This window comes from Episyrphus balteatus, chromosome 3 (genome assembly GCF_945859705.1).
Source record: "Episyrphus balteatus chromosome 3, idEpiBalt1.1, whole genome shotgun sequence".
Lineage (NCBI taxonomy): Eukaryota > Metazoa > Arthropoda > Insecta > Diptera > Syrphidae > Episyrphus > Episyrphus balteatus.
This window is the reverse complement of record NC_079136.1, coordinates 122,322,150-122,349,218: the sequence shown is the minus strand read 5'-3', so window position 1 is coordinate 122,349,218 and position 27,069 is coordinate 122,322,150. Positions and strand designations below refer to the sequence as shown.

Sequence of the window (27,069 nt, the reverse complement as noted above, 5' to 3'; positions counted from 1 at the left end):
TGATCGAACTATTTAAAAGTAGGGTACTGCGGCCCTTATTCCTTTTTCTTCTCTTTATTGTTTTGTTCATGCAGTTTTATTCTTTTTATCCAAGTGCGACAGAGCGACATGGCGACATAGCGCCATGGCCACATAGCGACGTAGCAACGTAGCGATATTGCAACATGCTACATCGTGATAGGGTAGAGTTGCCTATTTGCGGCTGTCTCCAGTTTCCGGCCACCTTGCGGAAAATCGTTATAACTAGTGATTTCATAGGGTTTATTCTAAGTTTTTGCTCTTATGCTGTACTCTTATATGTTAGAACAGCATAAAAGCGAAAACTTGGAATAAACTCTACGAAATCACTAGTTTAAACGATTTTCCGCAAGGTGGCCGGAAACTGGAGACGGCTGCAAATTTGGCAATTCTACCCTATTTGAATTCAGCGGCTATTTTCGCTGTATCTTGAAAAAATATCAATTTATTTGAAAGCAGGCATTTTTCAAATTAGGTCCTTATTGCAGGTATGCATCTATGGTATTTGAAGATAGGGTTAGGGTATTTTTATTTTTTAAGGTAGTAAATTGAACATTAATTTTTCGAGCTCTCCGGGTTTTCACTCTCTCCTCTGTCTCACTCACGCCACTTGGTTCCTTCGCTGCCTGCACCAATGTTAATTTTTTAAATCAAAAATTCACTGCGTGGTCCTCTTCGACGGTTCTCAGTACAGTAGTGCACTCTTCAAACGATCTTACATTCCTCAATATCTTTAAATTAAATTGAAATCGAACCAAAATTTTCAAACTTTTTGTATAATTTTATTTAAAAAAAAAAAAAAAAAACATAATCTATTTCTATTTCCTTACACTAAATGTTTTGTTTGGTATAAATAAATTAAAATTTGTGTACAAATGAAGAACTTAAAACAAAATACTGTTTTTATATTTCACAAAATGAAATATAATTTATGTATATGCACTCGTATATAGTTTCATTCAAAAAAAAAACTATTCCAATGAGATGAGTTTGTCAATTGGTACTTTCGCAAAGAAACCATTCAAATGCTCAACAATTATCGGTGCCCATTGATCACGGGTTGCTGGTATTCCAACTCGAATAATTTCTGGCAAATTTTCATTAACTAAATTCAAAATCATTGCATCTGTAAAAAAATATAAAATATTAGTTATTTTTTATAAAATTTTGTTTTTTTTTTTTGTTCAGTCTTACTCAAATTTGAATCAGAGAAAATTCCATTGGCAGCAATTCGTGCATGACCCACACTAATATCGGCATCAAGTTTATTCAATTGAATACGACGACCAGCTTCCATGTCTACAATTCCTCCATCTGTCAAGATATTTGCCTTGATGTTGTCTAAAAAAAAAATTGATAAAATGATAATTTTTGTAAAATATTGGATATTCTTGTGTCTTACCAATTGTTATATTAAAAAGTCCTTTCGGCACCAATCTTAATCCACCAAATTTAACATCAGCCTTAAACTGTCCGCTAGCTTGAATTCTTGGCAATGTAGCATTCATATTGATTACAAAATTATTTCCAGTAAAATTGCTAAGGAAGTCTCGTACAGAAATTCGACTGATTCCATAGATATTCATATTTTTTACCAACAAACCACCTTGAACTCCATCGTTAGCATAGCGGAAAATTCCTTTTTTGAAGAAATAGGGATCAACTGATTCCATATTTAATTCGGGAATTCCTCTCTAAAATTATTAAATATTTAATTATGTAGGTTTTTTTTTTCAGAGCTATGTTACTTACATTTAAAAGAGGTATGATGGTGAGGAATTCATTTTTAATGCATTCATCTCGACTTTCATCGTTCACATTGCACGGTGCTACTAGAGTTGGGATTGGTTCTGTAAGAAAAATTCAAATGTTAATTTTTTTTATAGAAAAAAGGTTACCTAAATCTAAAAAATCAGGAATCATGAGCTAAGATAAAAATCACAGGTAATATAAGAACAAGTCATCATGGACAACCTATCAAAGGACAATTCATCATAGGGAACAATTTTTAAAAAGAAACAATTAACAATCGCCAAACAAGTGTATCCTCCTAAAAAAGTTTAATATTCAAAAAAAATTGGACTCAAATTGAAACCCCAATCCAATAATAAATTTCCTTAACAAAGCTCAATGGGTCAAACAGAATTTAAAGGGATATATAAGAAATTTAATCTAGACGCGTTCCACCCGTGACGATAGAATTTCCTAAATAATACTTTTTCAGTATTTGATTTTGTTGAAATTAAGCCTCAGAACAAAAATATTTCTTATGACTCTTATTTCCGAAACGTAAGCGGCTTTTGTTATTTTTTTTACACTTCATAGCAAGAAAAATATAAAATTAATAATAAATACTAATATAAACTAATAAACACAGACAAATAAAATTATTTTATGAAAAAATATAATTAAGTCCCTGAAAAAATATATCAATGTATCGTTCTTTTGCAGTATATTAAATTTTGCGATCAAGGTTGTAAATGTAGAACTTCAATTATAACTAATTTTATTTTATTCACAAGACGTAAGAAAATGTTGTAGTCAAAGTCTGGTCTTCATTTTTTTTTTTTTTTTTTTTTTGCTTTTAACAAAGAAATAAGTTTTAATAAATCATACAAAAGTTCAATAGTTTAAAACACTATTCCATGAGCTAATTTTGTTCTAATTTTCAACCAATGCAGTTGAATGAATTTTAACACAATTATATTTATGAATACCAAAATTGAGTGCAACATTGCAGAAAATGAAAAATATCATAAATTACAAAAAAAAAAGCATTCTTTTTGCCTTCAAACTTCAATTAATGTTTCCACCTTTAGCATACAAATCCATGTTTATTACTCATTAGGCTAGTCTTTTATGATGAAATAGTAACTGATATCATCTGCCTTAAAGTAAAGCAACGTTAAAAAAAAATAAACAATACGCACTCAAGCAGCAAAGTGTAAATACAATCACACTCGAATACTACAACAACAAAAAAAAAAAGAAATAAAGGTTTGTAGCTCAAGTCTTTTGTTTGCGATGCATCATTGCGTATTGCCAATATTTATGTTTGTTTAATTATGTTTGAAAAATTTGAATGGTTATTCACAGCTAGTAGAAGTGATTACTTATGTAAATACTAGTCATATAATATTATTGTTATATTTGATTTTTTAGTAAAAAAAAATATTTCAATATGAGAAAGAAAAAAAATATGCAAAAAAAAAAACATAACTAATAAGTATTTATTAAGTAAATTACTTTCAAATCAAAATTATTTCAGGTACAATTAATTGTTTGTCATTAAATTTTTAAACTGTCAACATCAAGGTTGAAAGAGTTGACAATTGAATATGTGCTGCTATAATTTTAGTTTTAGGTATTGGGTATAACCCAGTGCACATTTGTATGACTGTGTTTTGTTTTTTTTTTACTATAAGTTCAATTGAATAAAAAAATAAATTATGTAAGCTTTGAAATAACACTTGTGTTATTGACATATGAACTTTTTATTGAAGTCAACAAAAGAATTGGTTCATTTGTATATTTTTTTTTTTTATACTACTTTGAGAGTTTATGAGTGTGACCTATATTTATTCAAAGCTGGTTCATATTATTTATAAACCTTCACTTTTATACTGCTTGTCGTGTGGCAAGCAACATAATATCATTTTATTACATTTTATCTCAACTTTTGTTTGGTACTTTGAAACGGTGTCAAAAACTTTGTAAACAAGAATGTTGCCATCATCTACGAATGTACAAACATATAGTAACTTTAACGTAAGAAATAACTAAGTTTAACTGGTTCTTAAAATACCTACTAAAAAAATCAGTAGAATGAAAATATTAATACGTCTAAAATATAAATGTTTGCAAACAAATTTTTTGAGGGTTCACTATCTGAAAGAATTGTTGAATTCTACTATTCTCAGCTGATTATTAGGCTTTAAGCTTTATAAAATTGTCAGGTAACTTTATTGAGTTGACTTTACTGCGCTCCATAAAAACATATTTTTAACTCACTTACTCAAGAACAAAAAAAAAAGGAACCATGTGAGAGTGAAAATGATGCAAACAGATACTGAGCAGCTCTTGAAGAGAAAGGCTTTAAAATAGCTCTTGGAAATTTGGATTTTAGCTCTCGACATACGATTATTTCGAGAGTCACTCGCAAGTCGAAACATTTTTTAATTTTTGAAAAATCGATTTGTGGTTTGGGAGGAAATCAGAAACTACAAAAATTGTTCTGTGAAATACCATTAGTAATGATTTTCGAAAAAAATATGTTGTAAGATAGACCTTGACTAACAAATGGATATGAATTTGTATATGGTAAGAACTGTTTCTGAAAAATAGCAGATGCCGTTATTTTTTATTCACAAAAAACTAATTTTAAAAACCACTCTGCCGAGTCTCTAAGAAATTTTATCTAAGAATTTTGATTTGAATTGTTATAATAATACCTATATCGCAAGAAGAAATGCCCCTAAGGTTCAATTTATTGAGATTTTTAAAACTTATTATATAAAAATTTGGTAAATGTAAATTTAAAAAAAATAATAAGAAAATAAAATTTGTTTTCCGGAAATACAAACAATTTTTTTATAATATGTAGTCGAGATCTCAAAATAGACACGTCTTGATTTTTCATTGAGAGGGAATTTTTCTCAAAAATGTTTCAACTCTTTGAGCTTAAAGTTTTAATGTGATCCAGAAAAGTTAATCTAATTTTTCTCGTTTATTTATTCAGTTTTAAGCTTGAACTACATCGAAACACAAAGGCAAAAAAAAGTATAAAAAGTAAACAAAAGTACAAAATAACAAAAACAATATTTATTGATGTGACATTTAAAAATATAAATTATTTGAAAAATTTTAAACTTTTTTGTACTTTGTTGACTTTGTGTTTCTATGTAGTTCAGGCAAAAAATTTAACAAGTTCTTATCTATTAACACATTTTTGGGTCCAAAAGACATATATTCCAGTTGAGTGAGCACAAAAAGAAATATTAATACGATTTTTTTTTAAGAATTCAACTCGGTTCCTTTTCTATAAACTGACGAACAAAATCATTTCATTTTTTTGCTAAAAATATTGTTGTTACTACAATAGATATAATATATATTCCCCAAAGTGTTTACATATATGACATTTATTTATTTAAAAAAAAAAACTATAAATAAAAGTTTTGACCTCAGCTCTTTTGTTTAGGATGTAATTTAATTTTTTCAAATAGAACCGCGCATTATCAAACATAAAATCAAGTTTGTACGTAAACTCTTTTGTTTAAATAAGTTCATATTTAAGAGTTCATGTTGGGAACTTGACAGAAGCCAAAAATTTCTAGATCCATAGATGCCAAAATTTTAAAATATCCAATTTCCAAAAATAATAATTATTATTATCGTACAAACAAGTATTTGCGAAATTTTTTTTTCTTTTTTTTGTAATTTTCTATTAGATAAGATTTAAGATTCTATGGAGAGAGAAAAGCAACAAGTATTCTTGTTTTTCCTCTATCTATTGCACACACAAATTTGCGTACACAGTATCACACAATTTGAATCCAGTTCCTCCAAAAAAAAATCCAATAAAAACATAAATCACTACTCTGCAACTAATTTCATATCTTTGGTTTTTCCCTAATATACACAACACTCAACCAAAGACCGTTCGAAATGAAATTTATATAGGTACATAAAAATCTACAAAAAAGATATATCTCAAACAAGGTGGACAAACAAGTAGTAGTAGTAGTAGTAAATGAAATTGCAAAATCAATTCGGATTTTTTTTTTGTTTCTTTCATAAAAATGTGAACCCAATCGAATTCATTACACTTCACACTCTTAGATAATAAAAAGTTGAACGCAAAAAAAAACTATTTTTAGTTTCTTTTACGTAAAAATGTAAATAATAAAACCATTCAGATTTTCATTTTTTTTTTTTTATTGATTTTTGTGATCAATTAACATATAAGACAGAAATTGTCGCAATAGCCGTTATATGACTCAAAATTTTTAACAACAAATATAAAATTTGTCTGCACATTAATTATGTTTGTCTCCCCAAATGAGAAGAGCTATGTACATATACCTTGCAACACATCACTTTCAGTTTTCACACTTGATTTGTATTTTATTTTTTTTGTTGAAGAACAAAAATTCAAACGAAAAAATAAAAAAAAAAAACACAAACACGACCTTTCCCAATAAGTAATCAAACAAAAACGTTCAACTTTTCAATGTGATGAGAGAGATATTATGCAACTTTTCACTGAATTCAAAACCACTTATGCACTTTTTGGTTTGTATCTTGTATCTTTCACCTGTGCTAGATTGTTTTTTTTTTTTTTGTTCTTGTATTTTTTCTTATAAAATCTGCTCCACTCACGTGAATTATATTCCTCGGTAATGGTTGGTATGGTAGCTGCAAATCCATTAGCTGCACACCCGCATACAATTAACAACGTGATTACCAAACTTGAATGCATTTTTTGTATCTTAAAGTTTTTTTTTTTTTTTCTTGGTTATTTGGGGGACTATAACTGTTTTCCTTTTTTCGATGCGGAAATTAAAAGTTAAAAAAAAAGAGATAAAAAAAAAATAACACGAAATTCCTTTCGCTTTCGAATTTATTTTCCGCTCCCGGTACCAACAACTCAGTCACCGTCTCCAAGTTATCCCCTTCTTTGTCGAAGTAAAATCTTTTAATGCGCCCGAAAAACTTTTATTTATAGTTTTTATACAGAAAAATTGTTGTATTTCAATCAATTTATATATTCGAATGGAATATAATTTTTTTTTTTCAACACATCAGATCAAGTGGTGTGGTGTATAATAGACTTAACGTGCAACACGAAAAATAAATTCGATTGTGGGGATGTGTTTCGTTAAGTCTGAGTTGAAACTAGAGAGTGAATTAAAATTTTGCACTCGTATCTTTTGTTATTTATCTGTAAGATAGAAAAAAAGCTGTTTCATGTGATATATATATCCCCCCCCCCCCACTTTACCCCTAAATAATATTATAGGTTGGTTTTTGTTGTTGAAGGTGTTGCATAAAGAAATTGTAATGTCGGACGAGAGTGTGTGGAGAGTTCACATGTTAACCTTGAAAAGAATTTCGGATGATTTTTTTTTTTCTTCTTATTTTTATCGGTTTTTATTACATTTTTTGTTTACTTTTGGTGATGATAAATTTTTTTTCTTTAATGTTTTTGTTTTTTTCTTTATTTTTTTTTTTTTTAATAGCTTTTCTACATTTATGCAGGAGGAATATTTAATCCAAAGATGTTGACAGGTTATGGGTGTGAGGTATAGGCACTTATTTGTATGCAATGACAGTATTGATGCGCATATAGTGAATCAAGTTGATTTATCTGACTTTAAGAGATTTTTATTATATTTTTTTTTTTTTTCAAATTTCTTGGAATTAGCAATTTATATGCAAAGAAAACTTAAATCTTTTGTTCGCGACAATTTAATTTTCATTTATGTTTTTTTTTTTTGTAGGTATTGCAAAAGAATGAATAGAGCGAGAAGAAAGACTATAATGCAATTAGGTAGTGTATGCAACTTTTTGTGGTTAAGTTTTATACTTTTTTTTTCTATTATGATCGTCACCGATGGCATATAGATTGCTTCAGGTTGAGAGAGGTATGAACACAATTGATGAGAATTTTGTAATAATATGATTTTTTATTTTCTTTGTTTAACTGATAATATGGACTCTATTGTGTATAGAAAGATGAACAAGAAAATCATGTGCAAGGTATTCAATTTAAAAAGAGATTTAATATCATGATATTATTTTTTAAGTGGAGAATAAATACATATTAGAATCTAATGCAAACAATTTCCATTGCAAATAGGGATTTAAAATAATTATTTTTTACTTATTTAGCTGTATGAAAAGATATTTTCGGATCACCTGAGAAATAAACTATAAACAATAGACTTTTGTTTTAGGAAATATTCTCAAATCTTAATGGTTGTTAGTTTTTTTTTTTTTTGGCGGGAATATTATCCTGAAAAATAGGGTGGTCTCACCTTTACCATATGTTTTTTTACACGATTTAAGAATTTTTTTCGGACAACCATCTGTATCGGTGCTATAAAATGGAGCTGCTTTTGAAAGCCTGACAACTTTTTGAGCTTGAAATTAAAGCAATGTAATTTGATGTAGGTAATTTGCTTCTGATATAGAAATATTGGCACAAAATTTCAAATTTTGATCAGTCAACAAATTAAAAAAAAAAAAAAAAAACATTTTCTATAAATTTGAAAAAAAATTTCCTAAAGAAGTTTTAAATATTTTGTGTTAATTTTAACCTGAAAACCGAATTAAAAATTTGGGTGTTTAAAACTCATTTTTTTGTATTTTGTATGAAATGCAACCTTATAATTCTCAGCCAGAAAATTATTTCTTCGAAAAAAATATGTTCTCTATTCTAAGAATTCTCTACGTGTAAAATTGAAAAAAAAAAAACATAAAAAACAACTTTTGGTGTTGTTTTTTTTTTTAAGTGTAAACACTAAGAAAAATTATTAGAAAAATGGTGATTCATTAATTTTTTCAAAATCAATTGACTATGGTCGACAATGAAAATAGAGCTTGAACCAAACCATAGTTTTTTTTTAAAGGTCTTTAGTGTGCTGATTCCGATTTTGAAGCCATTTTTTGCTGGCACGTAACGTTTTTTGAAATACATACATATATAATTTTACAAGATATATTGAGCACTTTTGACGTTGATTTACATAATCGTTAAATTTAAATATAGGAAATTAAAGGAAAAAATTATGTGGAGTGAGGAACAATTTTCCATTGTTTACACAAAAACACAAAAAAAAAATATTTGAACACAATGCCAACACCTACAATAATTAAATATACATTTTTGAAAAGCTAGAATCTTATTTCTATTTGTAAAATTAAAATTAAGTAAATCGAATGAAGTGTTTTTAAAAAACTGGTGCTTAAATTCTGAATTTTGAAAAAAAAAAAAAAAATTATTGAAAAAAGGTTCACTTGTCGTTTCGTAAAAAAATATGCATTTATTTTTCAAATTTTTCTGTCCATATTAAATATTATTTGAAATTATAAAAGGAAATGTCAATATGTACTACAGTTTATGGGAAAAATTAAAAAGTATTTCATTTTTAAAGAACTTGTTGTAATAGAAGTTTTCGAAAAAAAAACTTAACTTATTTTTTTAAGTTCAACATTGAAATATAGTTATTTTTTCTTTATTCAACAGCCCTTATTATTGAACGTGAAATAGCGAAAGTTTGAAAGTCTCATTTGTCAAAGTCTTAGAGAAAATCAATAATTTCGATTCAAAATATTCAGTTTTTATCAAAAAATTAAATCGAATGAAATCGAAGTAATTTTTAATTTTTGTTTCAAAACTGTAATATAAATTACTTTTCCTCTGCGGAATTCAACTGATATTATTTATGGGCAAAACATTTTTTTAAATAAATTTATATTTTATTGAAAAAAAAGTCATTTAAAATTTTTTGAATAACATTTTTTTTTTTCAAAATTCTGAGTTTTAAGAATATTTTTATCAAAAACTTGGCATGCATGTTTTTTTAGGTTTATTAAAGCATTTGAAATAGTATGAAAAATAAAATACAACCCAAAAAGAACATACATGCCCTGACTGAACGACTGGTCCTAGAAAAATGGTTTATACCTTTTTGAAAACGTTGTTTAATGTAGACAAGAACCTCATCAAAAATATTTGTTTTAAGTCTATATCTTATAAAAAAAATGGCCTCATAAGTCAACACATACCTATTTCAAATGAGAAAAAACTTTAACCCTCTTGGGGCGCCATCTAGTGTCAAAATAAAAATCTGAAAAAAATTAGGGAATTTTTTTTTTTTATTATTTAGAAACAGTTTTTCCACTTAGGAACTTGATTCAAAAATAACGAACGCCCTAATATCGATGCATTCACTCAGGTTGACAATCACAAGCAAAGCCTCATTAAGACAAGTTCTGCAAGATTGAAATTCGAGTCCCACAACTAATGGAAGTTCTCTTAACAATACTGTCCCCAACAAAATCCATTCTAGCCTTAAAATTTTCTCACGCCACAAGTGTCATTTATGACCAATCGTGGTTGCCTAGCCTTTTTCAATCTTTCAAATCATAGAAACTTCCTTAATACATGTCTATCTCATATATTTTGTCTCCAAAGTAATAATTAAAAGCATATTATTTCTTCACTTTGTATGCCAAACATAATCTGACATTTTATTTAATTTTTTTTTTCCGCTACAAAGGATTTATTAATGATTTTCTTTTTCTTAACAAAAAAAAAAAAAAATAGATAAAAAGAAACAATTTCTTAACAACAATGCAAACTTAAATTGCAGCACACAAATCGCTGTCTTCTTTTGAGTGCACTTATTTCCGTTATAACATTATCATCAGTTACGGTAAGTAAACTCTTGTGCAATCCAAAAAATAAAAACACACACACTTTTAATGGTGCAATATTGTATACGAATATAGGAAGCCCACTGACTCAACTTAACTTCCAGGAAAAAAAAAAACAGCAACAAAAAATTGCTTCTCTTCATTAGTCTTAGTTTATAGTTAAAAACAAAAGAGTTGAGAAGCAAACTTGTTTTTTCGGTTCGGGTATATTTTTAATAATTATTGGGGTGGTTAAGGAAATGTGAGGCATGTACATTGTATTTCTCACTGACACTGAACACAATTAAAATATAGTGAAATACCATGGTTGATGTAAAATTGAATTATTTTAGATTCAAGCAATGTCAAAGTTATCATAAAAATTTTTTTTGCTAACAAAAATTGTTGATTGTAGTCATTTGGCAATATGTTGGCCATGACTGTTTCTTTTCACATCACTTGGTACATAGCAGCACAGTGAAATTGACATTGAGTTAGGGCATGTTTGTAACCATTATTAAATATAATGTTCATCATTGAAATAGAGTAGTTAGTTTGTCTGCTATTAAAGACTATGAAGTCATTGAACTGATTAAAATGAATGTTATTAAATTTGACAAAATGTTTACTAGTTTCCAGATGAAATATCTCTTCCAACTCAACCTACTCACAATAAAAATTTTTTAAAAAATGGTATCAAAAATTAATAGTAATTTCGATTGGCAGTCCGGAATCATTCTGAAAGCGTTTTATTCGCACAAAACTGACAGTTTTGTATGAATAAAATTTTTTCAGAATGATTCCGGACGCTTCCGGACTGCCAATCGAAAACGCCATAAGTAACTTTGAATTTTTTTTCAATTAAATGAGAAAAATTCTTTCAAAACTCATTTTAGAACAAAGTTATCAAATGGTGTTAAAGTGACATAACAATTATATTTTTAATTGCTTAATTAACTAAATAAAATAGTGATAACCCTGAAATTGTTTAAAAACAATTTGATTGCAATTCCTGTTCTTATTGAGAACATAATATAGTAAATTGCAGAATAAAATAAACAAAATTATTTGTAAATCACATCAATCAAGGAAATAAAGTACATAATTGAAAGTTGATTCTAAACTACTTTTAGAATCAAAATCATTTTATTGGCACATATATGGCAAATCGGGTGTAAAATTAATGCAAGTTCGAGGATATAAAATGGAGCGAATCAAAATTATAGTGATTTTTTTTTTTTTGTCAACCTCGCAATATGTCAATGTGCAATATTTGATTTAAAAAACAAAATAACTTTGAAATACTTGGCTTTTCATTGCGAATGAGTATTATAAAACTATTTCATGTTGGAGGCTTTTAAATTGTGTTTATATAACGTAGCTGGCCATTTAAAATTATTTACAAGCCTTTATTATGTATTGGCTTCAGAAACAAATAAATAAAAACTGAAAGACCATGAAAAAAAGAGAAAAAACAAGGGAATTAGGACCTGTAGTTTAAAAAAAATATGCAAAAAGGAGGTTTTTTATCCTTCTCGCATACATGAAAACCGGTTTGATAACGTTCTTTTTTGCTACGCTGTAAGTTTAAAAAAATTAATAATATTATGGTGGGAAAAACATAAAATCAAAGATCCGAAATCCTAACAACAGTATTTGAACCACAATAAGCTTTTTCATAGAATTGCCATAGAGAAAAAGTGAGTATTGGTAAGTCATATCGTGGCTAGATCGTTTGGATGTATACTAGCAATAGTATCTCTCGTTTTCTTGTCTTGTGTGTTTGTTTTTTGTAGTTTGTTCGATATAGGACTAGTTTTTTCCTCTTTGGTAGCTTTTTATTTTTAGGACTTTTGTTTGTTTGGTACCAGATACTCCTCTCAATATTACATGTTTTTCATTAGAATATTTCCCCTTGACTGGATTATTCTAGAAATTTTCTACACTAGACTTATTATATATACGCATCACATCTTCGAAAAAAAAGTTACATTATTCGAATGAATTAAACAAACAAAAAACACATAATGAAGCCATTACTAAGAAATAAGTAAACCAAAATATAAACAGGGCCTTATCGTAAAAGATGGCAATCCTAACAGACATTTGTTTTTAAGCTAAATAAAAAAAAGATTAAAAGTACACACGTACACACAAAATCAGTATGAATTCAAATTTAAACTCCATAGAAAATACTGAGGATAATTTTTATAGCATGTTTATAGGAGACTTTTGCGCTCACAGAAAACTTAACCGAAGTGATTTAAAAAAATCCTAAATGTATGCTATGCTGAATAAAAAAAAAAACGTTAAAAATTGTTTAAAATCATACCGACTTTCATTTTCAATTGCAACCATAAGAGTCCAAAAACTAATTTTTTTTAGTGTTTTTGGTATAATTCGTTTCAATGATTTATATGTAACAACTCATGAATCATTTTTCTAACTTATCATTTTTCAATCTCATGACTGGGGCCAAAAATGATTCCATAATTTCACAAAAACTGAAATTATGCTAATGAAAATAAATTATAATATTTAAAAATAAACTACCACCATGAGATTAGAACAAATTGTAGAAAATATAACGGTAAATTTAAGCTGCACCAAACTTGCTATTATTAAAATTAAATTTTGGTTCATATTAACCTTCCGATAACAACATATAGGTTTTTCATCATCCCAGAATTGATTTTTCTTTCATTTTATTTTTTGACGACAATTATTTTTACTACTTTTAGTCAATTCGAGTCTTTAACATAAGACTATAAGTAAATAAACTGATTCTCAAATTAAGAGAGGTATGGGGAAAAGCTCTAGTAGGATTTTGAAATACGCCAAATTGTATATTTTAGTATGTCTTAAACTTCAAGGGATAATGATAATGAAATCAAACTAAAATTTTTGTAAATATTTTTTGCGATGTTTTCCCAAACTTTCATCTGATTTGATAGTATAAGTGAGAGTAATGTTGTGGTATAATTTTGTTTCATTCGGAGGCCGATTGCTAAAAGCATATTAAAAACTTAAATGAATTTTGTAAAATATTATTGACTTTCTTCTGGATTGGTTGCCAGAATTCACATGCCAGCTTTTCTATGAGGAGCGTGAGATCGATAATTAAGTTCTAAATAATGCAATATGAAATTAAATTTATTCACACAGAAATTCAAAAGAAAGTTGTTCTTCGAAACGAACTTACAAGCAACACAACGACATTTGTAACCTTCTTTACTAGCTTACAATTTACTAGCACTTTTCACAAAAAAATTATCTGTTGCACAAAAATATGTACACACTTGTTTTTCTTTTCACAAAATTCTAGGAATGGAAATCCCTCTGATTTTTTTTCTGTTATTTTGTAAAAACGAAAAAACAAACGATCTTACCGATTTATCAATATTTTTTTTTTAAAACCTTTTCAGTGAGTCAGTCAATTTTGTTAAAAAAACTCGAAAATTTTTTAAGGTCTGAATTTAACCAAAAAAAAGGTAAATTCCACCAAACAAAAAAAACTTAGAACTACCAACTTGTTTCTTTCTAGCCGCAAGAAGTTTTCGAAAACTTATATTTTCAAAACATATGATAAATTCATAACATTTTTATTGAATGTAAAGTATATAGCTTTTCACAAAAAAGTTAAATTTAAATATAAAGACTCTTTTAAAATAAATGTTTAATAGTTTCAAATTTTTCCAAAGCCTTTGTCCCAATGCATATCTCTGGAAGAAACAGTGTGATGTAATTATTTGTTGTTGGATTCTGTATTGATTGCACATTTTGAAGTTTCACGGAAACACAGCTATTATTGCACATTAAATTTCAAATACCTTTACTAGTTACCACAAGAACTGTTAATGTTACAGATATTGTATAATTAAAATACCTTTCCAAAAATGCTATCATTTACTACTTAGTAAATTGCTATTACACTTAAGTGCAACTGTTTTACTAAAAGAAGTAATAAAATCGACTCTCACAAAATAGATACGAAAAGACTTCTAAATGAACACGATTTATTCGCGTTAAGATTAAAAATTGAATTTCCTTAAAGCAAATTTGTAACAACAGTGATACAAATCCTCTCTAAATTTTCCTCCTGCTCGCACTATGTTATTACATTATAAGGGTAGCTAAAACCCCTTGAATGCGCGTCTATTATAAAAAAAAAAAAATCTAATTAATCAAATCATTAAATAAATACTAGGTCACGACAAACAGTTCTTCTTCCAGTTTAATCCGTTTAAAAATCAAAAGTAGTAGTAACATTCCAAGATTTTTCATAAATCAACCATTTGCACTATCATCATTCATATTTAATTATCAAGCGTGATGTATACACAATATTGTCATTGAACATAATACTAACCTAAAAGTATTGATTACACAGTCAAGTCATGCAATCTCAAAGCACATTTTTCTATCCACCTACACACCACGTTTTAAAGTCTATCACAGAATAAACAAATAATTATAATTGCTTTAAAGTACTACTACTTTTTTTTGTTCACTATGGCGTATGCGTGTTTTTTTTTTTTTTTTTTCTTTTTCTTTTCTATTTCACAGTCGTTCACCTAAATTTGGTTTACTCACCTATGCACTTGAGATCACAGAGTGGCATTAATATTTTGTGTAATATAATCATCACTTGGTTTAACCTTAACGTGTTTGTAATATTACGAAAGACAACATGAATTCCAGTTTTTTTTTTTTTTTTTAGTTTTTTTCATTAAATTTTTTAATTTTATAAAAACAAAACACCTAAGAATACAAAATAAATTAAAATCTAATTTTTGGTTTTGGTAATAAGCTTATCGAATGGAACATTCAACATGAATTCATTCATTGCACTTAAAGCAAGTGGTTCCCAATAGGATCGGGTTTCGGGAATAATAACTTTGTAGATTTCACGCCAGTACTGATTGATGAAATCCAAAACAATAGCATCTGTAAAATTAATTTTGTTAGATTTTTAGAACTTTTTTTAAGAGTTAAAAAAAAAAAAACAACTTACTCAATGTTGGATCTGGGAATAATCCATTAGCATAGATTTTCATATCTTCAATATCGACATCCATGTCGAAATTAGTCATTCGCAAGAAACGCTGGCCATTTTTAACTTCAAATTTACCATCCATTGTTTCAGAGATATTTAAACCAGCTAAAAAATTAAAAAAAAAAAATATTTTTGAGAACAAGTTTTTTAGAATTGTTCAAGAGTTATTCAAACTTACACATTGTAACATTAAAGTATCCCTTTGGATTCATTCGAACATCATTAATTTTCATGTCAGCCTTGTAATTTCCTTCAACATAAATTCTTGGTGTAAATATATTAATTTCCATATGAGTTCCATCTTCGGTAAGTTTGAAATTAACATCTTTAACTTCTGAACGACTTAATCCATAAACTTTGGTATCTTTTAAGCCAACACGTCCGGAGAGAATTCCATTGGAATAATCGTATTTAGTATTTTGTAATGCAAATGGATCAATTGGTGGAATTTTTAGTTCTTTATTTCCATGCTAATGAATGAAAAAGACAACAAAAAAATAACCATTAATTGGGTATATTTCAAAGTTTTTTAATTTGTATAATTTACGTGTAATTTAGGAAGCATTTGTTGGAAAACATCCTTGAGACACTCATTTAACTTTTCTTCATCTGCACTGCAAGTTGGAATTCCCGATGCTGTAAAAAAAATAAAAGGGGTTTTTCAATAAGATTTAGAAATAAACGACTAATTTTTAAGGATGAACAGTTTTCTAAACAAAAACATTTAACAGTGATGTAATTCGACGTCAAACGTACCCAAAAAAACTCATTTTTAACCTATTAGTATTCAATTATTTAAAAATCCTGACGTGCCAGTGAAATTTTGACTACGGATTCGTAGGTACTCAGCACATAAAAAATTCTTTAGGTTTGGTTCAAGCTTAAGCAATGTTGCTTAGTGATCATTTAACTTAAACACAATTCTCCGTATTTAACGGTTTCTTAGAAACATTTAAAAAAAATTGATTTTAGCCGTGTTTCCGATAGACTTCAAATTTCCAGCCAGTGAAAATTTTGGATGGATAGAACTAAGCAAACGTTGTCTAAAGGCAAGTTAAGCAAGTTAAATATTTAAGCAAGCTTAACTAAACAACTATATAGCTTTTTTGAATAAAAATTTCGTTTAAATTTTTTAATAAAATTTTTTTAAAAAATTTCCAAAATTTCTATCCTCGAACTAATTGTATCATTTTGTTTAATATAAAAATATTTTTTTTTTTTTCAATAGGTAATGCAATTTTTCTGTAATATTCCTATTAATTTTGACCTAAAAATATTAAAAATAATATTTTTAACTGCTTCGGCATAATGTGAATCATTAAACCACATTTAATTTAAATTTCTTGTAACAAATTGTAATTTCTTGTCATTATTTAAGTCATTGTGTAATTGTTTTTTACCATTTTTCGTAATTATAGACAAAAATTTTGGCCATCTAATTTTTTCACAATATCGCATCAAATTTAAAAACAAAATTAAAAGCAATTTATATTTTTAAATGCTATTAAAAAAAAAGAGGTTGTCTGTAAAGCCATTTTGAGTCAACTGAAGCGTTTACTTTTTTCAAACAATCATAATTTACAAGAAAAAGCTAAAAAAAAAAAAATAACTTTTTTATTTTCTCATTATATTAATTGTTTTATTCTAAAAGCTTACAAAAAAAACTATGCAATTTAAAAGCCAAGTATTTCTTCTTAAGAATAAAACCATTTAAAAATTTTTACAATGCGCAAAAAGTATAAAAATAATAATTTATTGAAAACAATCATTTTCATCAAAGAAAACATGAATTTTTATCTTCTCACGTCATTAATTCCATTTTTTTCCCTAACAACCTAGTTAAAATTGTATACCATCTGAAAGCTTATTGTCTCTGCTCAAAATAAATATATCGATCAGGTCTATGAGACATCTACAAAAAGAGATAGAATTTCTTGAACTCGATTAAATTTCATTAAAAAAAGCAAAAAAAAACAATAATTTTTATGATCTCAGGCTATGAAATCAATTTTTTTTTTTTGACAACCTATAAAAAATATATACCATGTGAAAGCTTACATATACTCGTAGTCATGGATTATCATTTCTCCATATACTTTATTCCTGTATCTATTCAAGAAAAAAAGATAAAAATAAAAAACGATGAAAATCGGTTAAAAACGGTCAAAAAACGTGTTTTTTTTTTAAACTTGATTCTTCCGTTATTCAGTCAAAACTCACTTAACGATTCCAAGTTTTTGCACATGTATGCATAAGGCCAAAACCTACATGTCCTGTTTTAAACGCTCCAAAAAAAAGCTAGAAATCAAAAATTACCCAAAAAACAAGGTGTTTTTCAAAAATTCATATTTCGAAACGCAGAGTGTTGGAAAAAAATCCGTATCAGATGCCTAATTCTTTTCCCTCATCTTTCAGCTGGCATCTTTAGAACTGTCAAAAAAAATTTCCTTTACCCAAAATCATCATTTTGTCATAGCCCCAACACGTGTACAACGTTCAAACAAAACGTTATACCTTAGTTTCAAATTTTTTTTAGAATTTTTTCTTAAATGCAGTTATTCTTAAATTAATCTCATCTATCTATAGCAAAACAAATCAATTCTCTACGACTTTGCGTTTAGATTTTAGCCCAAATTTCATCTTTCCGTTTTACCCCTGTTTACCCTATAAAATGACGGAATTTTTAAAAATCCTTAATTTGGATTAAGCTTTAGGTTATTATCTTTCAAATAAGCTATATTTTTATCTCTAATAGTTTATTTTTAATTTTTAATTGAAATTTTTGCCGCACTGCGAAAGTGCGAGAGTGTAACGTTAGAAAATGGCGTCACTTGTTTGTGGTGGCTGCCATTTATAAGATGTTATCACGTCAAAAAACTTTGTGGTTCGTTTGCCTAAGGTTATGAAGACTTAACCCCTGGTCCTAAAAAAATGACTTATATCTTTTTGAAAACGTTGTTTAATGTTATGATAGTAATAAGTTTTTCCTCATAATTGACAATGAGTTTTTTTCAGCAAATAATTTACGTATGTAAATGTTTTCAAGTAGACAAACGATAGATAAAATTTCTATTGATTAATAAAATTATTTTTTTAATAAACAAAATCCAAAGTAACGCAATTAAATTCAAATTGATGGTAATTATGTATATTCAGAAGAATTAATTGTTATTAATGGATTAATGTCGTTACACAGATTTAAAATATCTATCTTACAAGTCAGTGACCAATCTGAAGGCAAAATTTAACTTTCATCTATCATTTTTTATTCTAACAAGGCTAATAATTTATTACCAACATAATTGTTTATGGTATCTTAGTTAGTAGTTGAATTATTAGGTAAAAATAATGAGCAAAACTTAAAACAAATCATGCAGAAAAAAGAGATGTAATTTTTTTTTTAGTTAAACTTCGTGACGAATTAACATTTAAATGATGACAATCGATTTTTATGAATAAATTTATTAGTAAATTATTAACCAAGAATGACAAGTTATTAAATTTATTTCGTTAACAATCATCATTCACTACAAGTATGTAATTTTTAAATAATTGCTAAGAAAAAAAAGTCGTATTGTCAATGGTACTTGTTTATAATCACAAAGGCAAACATTTTTTAATTTAAAAATTTAAACAAATAACAATAATATCAAGTTGGCGGCAAGCCATTGAGATGATTGAAAAAGAAAAAAAAACAATATAAGTTTACATTATCAACTAACGTCAACATCAACAGCTCAGGTGGTAATCTGTATGATAATTTATTCTAACAGCAACAATGTCAGTATAGTTCTCAGTTTTGTTTGTGCAAATCAATTTTGAATATAAACAAAAATAAACACACCAACTACTTGTTGGAACATTTTTGGAATTTTAATATTATGATGAGGTGGTGCCAAAATATTTACTACCATCCAATAACTTGAATATAAAAATCACGTTTCACAAAAAAAAAAGATGTTTTATTCAGCTCATATCTTTTTATAGAATTAATAAATTCTTGCACTTCGCTGCTTTGTTTTTATTTTCGAACACAATGACTGCAATTTGCAAATAATTTAAATTTTTTGACAATTTTTTTTCAAATTGTGCAAAAATAACGATTTTTTTAAATTTCGACCTATAGCGATTTAAAAATAGTACCTAATAATGTTTCTTTGAATATTTTGAAAATTTTGATTAAATTAATAAAACATCAGAAAACCAGAAAACTTAAATGCATTTACATATGTATTTTGCAAAGTTTTTTTTTTTACCATCAAAGTCAATTAAATGTTAATATGATAATGAATTTAAATTGTATTGTGCCAATTTATAGTTTTTTTTTATGTTGTACAAAATTACTTGTTTATGATGTAATAAATAATGTGATGTGGAATAGCAAATTTATTTATAATGTGCAAAAGATTTGCACAAAAATAAGCACAAGGTTTCGATAAAAGGTTAATAAAAGAATAAAATAAATTAATTTGAAATGCAAGTAATTGTTTTTTTGGGTTCAAAGTTTGATGCAGACAACTTTTTGATGCAAATTTTTGTTTTTCTCGTTGTTGAATCTTCTTAAATATGACTGATTTATTGTGTTTTCCGATAAAATTCATTATCTACATGTGGGGTAGTACAAAGGTACTAACTCCTATTGTAGTCAGGCGCTTCTTGGGAGGGATTAAGTCGAAAAAAAAATAAAATGCACGGCTGGGGTCGCACGTACTTGCTCTTGCAGTTCAAAGCACTTTTATGTTAGTCTCCTTGTAGATTTAAAAAGCTGGATCTAAATTTTAAAAAAATTGATATTGGGGAAGAGTCGACATTTAGGGCAAAATTTTGTTAAATGAAAAAAAATTTTTTTTGTTATATGACTTTTTTGAGAAAAATAAAAATGCAGTTTTATTGCCACTGCTTTGAATATTACGTATACAAAGTTTAATCAAAATTGTTAGAGCCGTTTTCGAGAAATTCGTAATATCGTATTTTTTCGTATGGGAGGTATACGTTCTAAACGAGATATAAAAAAAACAAAAAAAAACCCACTTTCAGAATTCCATAAAAATCATCTGTACCAAATTTGAAGAAAATCCATTCACCCGTTTAGGCTGTGGAAATGTGTACAGATGGACGCACAGACGCAAAGACGCACGGACGGAATTGCGGGACCCACTTTTTCGGAATTCTCCATCATCGTAATGTTGGTTTTGATTAAAACCTCAATTTTTTTTTTTCGACACGAAACCAATACTTGCCCTATAGAGCAAGTAAAAATTATTTATAAAAGTATTGAACATAGACATGATAATGTACTTATTGAGGCCCCTATTACGGTTGTGAAATATCAATTGATAGATAAACGATAAACTTATCAATTGATAGACATTTTGGTATTACGGTTGTCAATTGAGGAATTTTTCACAATTGTGAACATTGATCAAAATACAATTGTGAATAGGCGCTATTTTTGTTTTGACGTTTCATTTCTTTATTAGTTTATTTCGTCGTTGCTAGTCTTGGTCTTTTAACATGAGGATTATTATTCCAAAGAAAATGTAATGTAATTTCTTTAATTAGGTTTGTCTTTCGACGAAATTGTTCACTGACAATTGAAAATAAACTTTTTTCTTATTGCAATCTATTGGGAAGAAATTGGCAATTGATGGAAAATTTGATACATGTAGCAAAATTTTTGACATCTATAACCAGGGCTACCTTTGCGCCTCTAAAAAAGCGTTTTTCCTCTTTTTTTCACCCAATCCACCTTCCCTACACTTTTTAAAAATTGTCAAGAAATCCCACTTTTTGATATTTTGGTTCCACTTTTTTAAAATTATGTAGGTACGTTTGATTAAAAAAATTGACATTTTTTTTCAAAATCAAGGAAAATTGTGTTCATATTTTACAATCGTAAAATAAAATAAAGCGTTGTAAATTGAGTGGAAACAAATTATAAATTGTAGAAAATTGGTAGATACCTTTATTTCGTTTAACACTTTTGGGACGCACGGAACACATGTGAATTGCATCCCAAAAGTGTTAAAGTACACAGAGAAAAATAGACCACATAAAATAGAACAAAAACAATAAGATTTCTCTATGGTTTTCATCCAAGAAGGAAACCTTATTAAAACAATCGGGTTTTCCTTATTGTTTTAAAATCTGCAAAAAAATAAAAAAAACAATGACCAGGCTGGGAATCGAACTGCAGACTTCAAATCATTAGTCGCCCACCTTACCACCTGAACCAACCTGCCATGAAAATATTGATCGCGATTTTTGTTATACTGCTAAGTTGCAAAAAAAATCAACTTTTCAGTCAAATTTTAATAAGATTTTCTCTATAAAAATAATAAGAAATCTCTTTAAAAAAACGTTATTAATCGTTGATTTTAATAAGATTTCCTTATGAAATGTATGGACGGTAAAACAATATGGCAATCTGTTAGTTTTTAGCGGGTCATATTTTTCTCTGTGTAGGTACTTTGAGAGTTGTTTTTTGTTTCCACAAAACTCAGGAGTCTCTAGGTTTTTTATTTTATTAGCTATAAGTATGTAAATGCTTATAGTAGTAGATCCCGCCACAAAGTAGACCTACCCTAATCGCATACCTACCAGTTGAGATTTTTATTTTTCTATAGGTAGAGTGTCTTTAAAAACAGTTTGCACATGTATTTTCTAGCATAGGGTTGCCACGTTTTAAAGTTCATTTTTTGAGTCAGTATAATAATACCTAATAATGATAATAATAATAAATAACTTAACAACAACCAAAATTTGTATTTAACTTATTTGTATGGCTTCTACGATCAATTTAAACCGTTTTCTGACCCAGACTGTTCTTGTTTTGGAAATTTGATGGATCTATGATCAACAGTTTAACATCTTTTGATAACGAAATCAACCATCGCGTCAGTGGCGTATCCAGAAAAAAATTTGGGGGGGGCTGAAAAATTTTTCAAAAATTTTTGATAAGGTAAATGTACTACAAATTTGTTTCTTTTTTTATTCATCTTTGATCGAGAGAAAAGCGCAGTGCTGCGGTTATGAAAGTCGTATAGTAGCATTTTACTGCTCCCGACAACTTTGTACTACTGTCTCCTTTCACATTCAAAGTAGCTATTTTTCGAAGTTCTTGTATCCCAAACATTTTACACAAACAGCAAGGTGTTTAATTATCTTTAAAAAAAAAAAAACACTTTTTCGTTCGAACTTTTTCATGTGCTGAATTCAAAACTGTTTACAGATTTATTTCTATCACGTCTAGTTTTTGAGCTATACTCATCACTTTTTTCGGTATAAATGCCCATATTTCCGCAATTCGACCGAAAGTGAACTGGCATCACTTTTCAATTTCACGTGAAATTGATCTTCGATCGATTTCGAAAACTTCGAAAATGCTTCGAACTGTCAAAACTGAAGGATCATCCATTTTTATTTTGTTTCTAAAGTTAAATTACTGCTACTTTGAACATGGATGCAATTTAATTGGCAACTTTATTGGAAAAAAGCAGAATTTAAAAGAAAAAATAAGAAGTCACATTTTGCGAGACATATGAAATATGTAAGTGAAATGCAGAACATGGGCGATATTATTGCAAATTTTCAAAGAAAAATTTTCAAAGATAAAGCGAATGAGGTTGCAAACACAGAGGCATGATATTTCATGCCTCATGTGTTTTATGTATTTTGTATTAAATTAAAAACAATTAAACATTACAAAACATTAAAAATATAAGTTTTGATAATATTTTGTCCAAAAATTGGAGATTCATTGAAAAAGATACCAAGTTCACGAGCAGAAACAAAGCGAATTGAATTCGATCAGAAAATCGAAAGGAACGAAAAAATGTAGAACACCTAATTCAAAATTCTTTTGTCAAAATTCTGCTTTCAAAATTCTGCTTTACAAAATTCTGCTTTCAAAATTCTGCTTTTCAAAATTCTGTTTTTTCAAAATTCTGTTTTTCAAAATTCTGCTTTTCATAATTCTGTTTTTCAAAATTCTGCAAAAAATTAAAAAAGGGTTTGGAAAATGTTAAAAAGCGCGCGCTTTTGAACATTTTCCAAACCCTTTTTTAATTTTTTGCAAAATTCTGTAAAATCATCTTCTTGAAAAATTATCTGTTTATTTGATTACTTATCTACATAATTTGCATTCTTTGAATGTATATTAATTTTTGTTTTATAAATGAATAAATTTGAAAATTTTAAGAAAAGGTTTTGAATACTAAACATTTCAGAAAATAATTCAAAATTTTTTAATTTTTGTCAAATAAAGATGAATATTCAAAAATTTGAATAAGAAAAGGAATATCTTGTATCAAACAACATCGGTTCCAATAAGTTATAGATTTTATTTGAAAGAAAGTCAGTCTATGCATTTTAAAAACTATTTGCGACACTTAAACAAAAAAAATTTAGGAAAGTGCCAATGTTGAATTACATTAATGAGGTGTATTTTTCTTTAGTCAGCGCATACATATGCTATAAAAAAAAAAAACAGAATTGGCAGAATTTTTTTGTTCAAGTATAATGCTGGCAGAATTTGGAAAAGCAGAATAGAAAAAAAGCAGAATTTTGAAAAACAGAATTTTCTTTAAAAAAGCAGAATTTTGAAAATCAGAATTTTGAAGCCAGAATTTTGACCCGATCCCATAAAAAATTTGTATTTGCAATATCTTTGAGAAAAATATTATTTTTGAAAAAAAATTAATATACTCAAGACAATAAAATACGACGTGAAGCTTTGCAAAATTTAACGGTGATGTTATTCGACGTCAAAACAACAAACAAATTATTTGAAGAATTCTGAATTGGACTAAAATCCTGAAAATCCCAAACCTCAACGTCAACTAAGGCACTTACTCAAACAAACACAAACAACCATTTAAGAATTTGGAGGGGGTTCGATCATTTGAGCTGCCTCTAAATCTCTACGGTTTACGAAGAAGTTTCAGTTAATCATGTAGATTATGATGAAATCAGCTAAATAGTAACATTATTTTGGAGGCTTGGGGGGGGGGGGCTTGAGCCCCCTGAGCCCCCCCTCAATACGCCACTGCATCGCGTAAGCGTAGGGTGGATGTAGTGGCAAAAAGTAACAAATCAGTAGTAAAATAAGCCTAACACTACTCTCATTTACAAAGAAAACATCTTGAGAATCTAGTTCAAAAGCCGATATCATTTCTATGGATTCAAAAAAGTTTTGAAACAGGGTTAATTTATAGGTACTCTGTGAATTTATTGCATGCATAATAAAATGCAGGCTTAAACTTTATTTCATCAATAAATTGTAATTAAAAATGTTGTCACGCACTCCTTCAAATTATCAATTTTTCTGAAAGTACAAACTATCATCAACAAATATGTATGATTCACTTAAAACTGCTTAAGTCATTGATGAACGTCAGACAAATATCAAGAATTAAATAAATGTACCTTCTGAAAGATCAAAGGTGAAAACAAACTAACCTTTAACTGTCTAATATCGAAATCAAGAAATGTTTTCAATCTCTTCAAACCTAATTAAATTAAATGACACATTTTCTAAAAATTCTATTAAATCAATTGTGTCATTAAAATAACTGTTCTATTTTGGTCTATTTTGTTTAACCAGTTTTTTTTTTTTTTTTTGTAATAAATTACAGAAAATAATTACAATAAACAACGATATCAAAGTCAATTACAAAACACTATAAATCATTGCTAAATAATAATTAAAATTGTTTTTTTTTATAATTTTTTACATTGTCTAGTTTTTGTTTTACATAAAACCTTTAATTCAACTGTGTAATGTAGGTTAGTTGACTTAGATGTTATTTATGATTCTTTTTTTATATAAGGACAAATTTGTTACAATAGAAAATTAACTGTATGATGATTAAAGAAATAATACAAATTAATTTAATAGATCCAGTATTTACATGACTAACTTGTAAGAAAAAAATTAATTTCAATGTATTTATTTATATTAACTGAAAATGAAAATAATAATAATTAATTATAAGTTGTCTGGATGGGCTATATGACCTGAAAATAAACAATTTACTTGGGTATTTCTTTTATACGTGAATAAAAAGAAGATTGGCAAAAACAAGAACAAAATATTAACAACAACTTCTCTTTGTTACAAGGTCAAAAATAAGAATCAAGAATAACAACTTATTTTATGATTGACAAAATGAGGTTTTCTGTAGGCCTTAAAATTAAACTAAACCTACATCCAGTTTCTTAAACAACTCATCGCTTGTTTGGCCTTAACCCTTATGTTGTTTAGAGTCTCATGAATGAATAATTGCGTCTGAGTTTTGTTTTTGTTCTTATGAAGTAATTTTAAACCAGATGTAATGATTTTTGACAGAATGGTCACACTGGAAAGTATTTTTTTCAATTTTTTTAGTTTGAACATCTTACAAATGTTCCTATAAATAACTTTTATTTGAAATTAATGAACAAAAATGTTACTTAAATCTTTGATAACAAAGTATGACTTTGAAGAAATACATTAAAGCCAGAAAGTATGTTTGCCCTGGAAGTTTTAATACCGTGTCGCATTTCTTTCGATAGATAATTTAATTTCATATAAAATGGTAGCAATTTTAAAAGTAAAATCATATTTTTAAAAGTGTGTTTTACCTACAAAATCAAAAGTTTATTTGTTAATAAAACAAAAAAAAAGCAGTTATTTATCCTTCTCTCAGTATAATTTAATATCATTTCTCAGATCAGTACTATTCAAAAAATTATCTAAATTTCTTCTGTAAATGTTACTTCATAAGCCGGTAAAAAAAACTAATCTAGCCTGTAAGCATTAAGTGTAACTGATGAACTATTAACTCGAAAGTTTTATTTAAATTAAAAAAAAAAAAAAACTTTAACGACTTTAAGACTCTTGATGGATTTATTTTGTTATTCAAAAACACTCACGCAAAACAAATTCCGCTCCTTCTGATGATTTTTCGCTACTATCTGCATCTAATGGAACACTTGCAACATAAGCTACAGCACACAAAAGTGCAACTTGTAAAATTATTAATTTCATATTTATTTTTTTTTTAAATCTAACTTTAAATAGAAGTTAAGGATTATTTAAAACTCTTTCACAAAAAAATAATAAACTTTAAAACCAAAACAAAAAACACACAACAGAAGCAGCGTATTTTACACTGCACAAAGATCAGAGAGTATCTAAAAGATACTTCGACTCAAGACCTTGTATATATTGGATTTTATCATAGTTTTTTTCTGTTCGTTTATATTTTTTTTTTGTTTGTATTTATATTTCGTCTCCCATTCACCGTCATCGAATTAATTACAAAGTAAAACTTAAAAAAAAAAAAAAAAAAAAACAGAATCAAAAGTTGAATTGCAACGAGTAAAACAAATCAAAAAACTTGAAGACCTCTCCCTCCACTTTCGTTGGATATTAGTGTTTCTGTTTTTTTTTTTTTTTTTTTTGCAATAGAGTAGTAGAAATCATGTGTTTTGTGACTTTGCAAGAAAAAAAAAAAAAAAAAACATTACTTGTAGATAGTATTGTATAAAAAAAGATATACGATGGATTTGTATTTGATATGTATTTTAAT

General features: G+C 27.6%; 2 protein-coding genes across 2 annotated transcripts; both read right to left on the bottom strand.

Moving 5' to 3' along the window:
• Positions 1 to 830: 830 nt before the first annotated feature.
• LOC129916393 (uncharacterized) lies at positions 831 to 6,964 on the bottom strand. Its single transcript, XM_055996295.1, has 5 exons — positions 6,400 to 6,964; positions 1,771 to 1,868; positions 1,421 to 1,712; positions 1,213 to 1,359; positions 831 to 1,144 (listed from the first exon to the last, which is right to left on the bottom strand). The coding sequence occupies exons 1-5, from the start codon at positions 6,497 to 6,499 to the stop codon at positions 990 to 992; spliced, it is 792 nt and encodes a 263-aa protein (XP_055852270.1). The 5' UTR covers positions 6,500 to 6,964; the 3' UTR covers positions 831 to 989.
• An 8,206-nt stretch (positions 6,965 to 15,170) lies between these two features.
• Positions 15,171 to 26,644, bottom strand: LOC129916593 (putative beta-carotene-binding protein). The gene is made up of 5 exons (XM_055996621.1): positions 26,411 to 26,644; positions 16,044 to 16,132; positions 15,675 to 15,966; positions 15,455 to 15,601; positions 15,171 to 15,387 (listed from the first exon to the last, which is right to left on the bottom strand). The coding sequence occupies exons 1-5, from the start codon at positions 26,523 to 26,525 to the stop codon at positions 15,227 to 15,229; spliced, it is 804 nt and encodes a 267-aa protein (XP_055852596.1). The 5' UTR covers positions 26,526 to 26,644; the 3' UTR covers positions 15,171 to 15,226.
• Between the last annotated feature and the right edge of the window lie 425 nt (positions 26,645 to 27,069).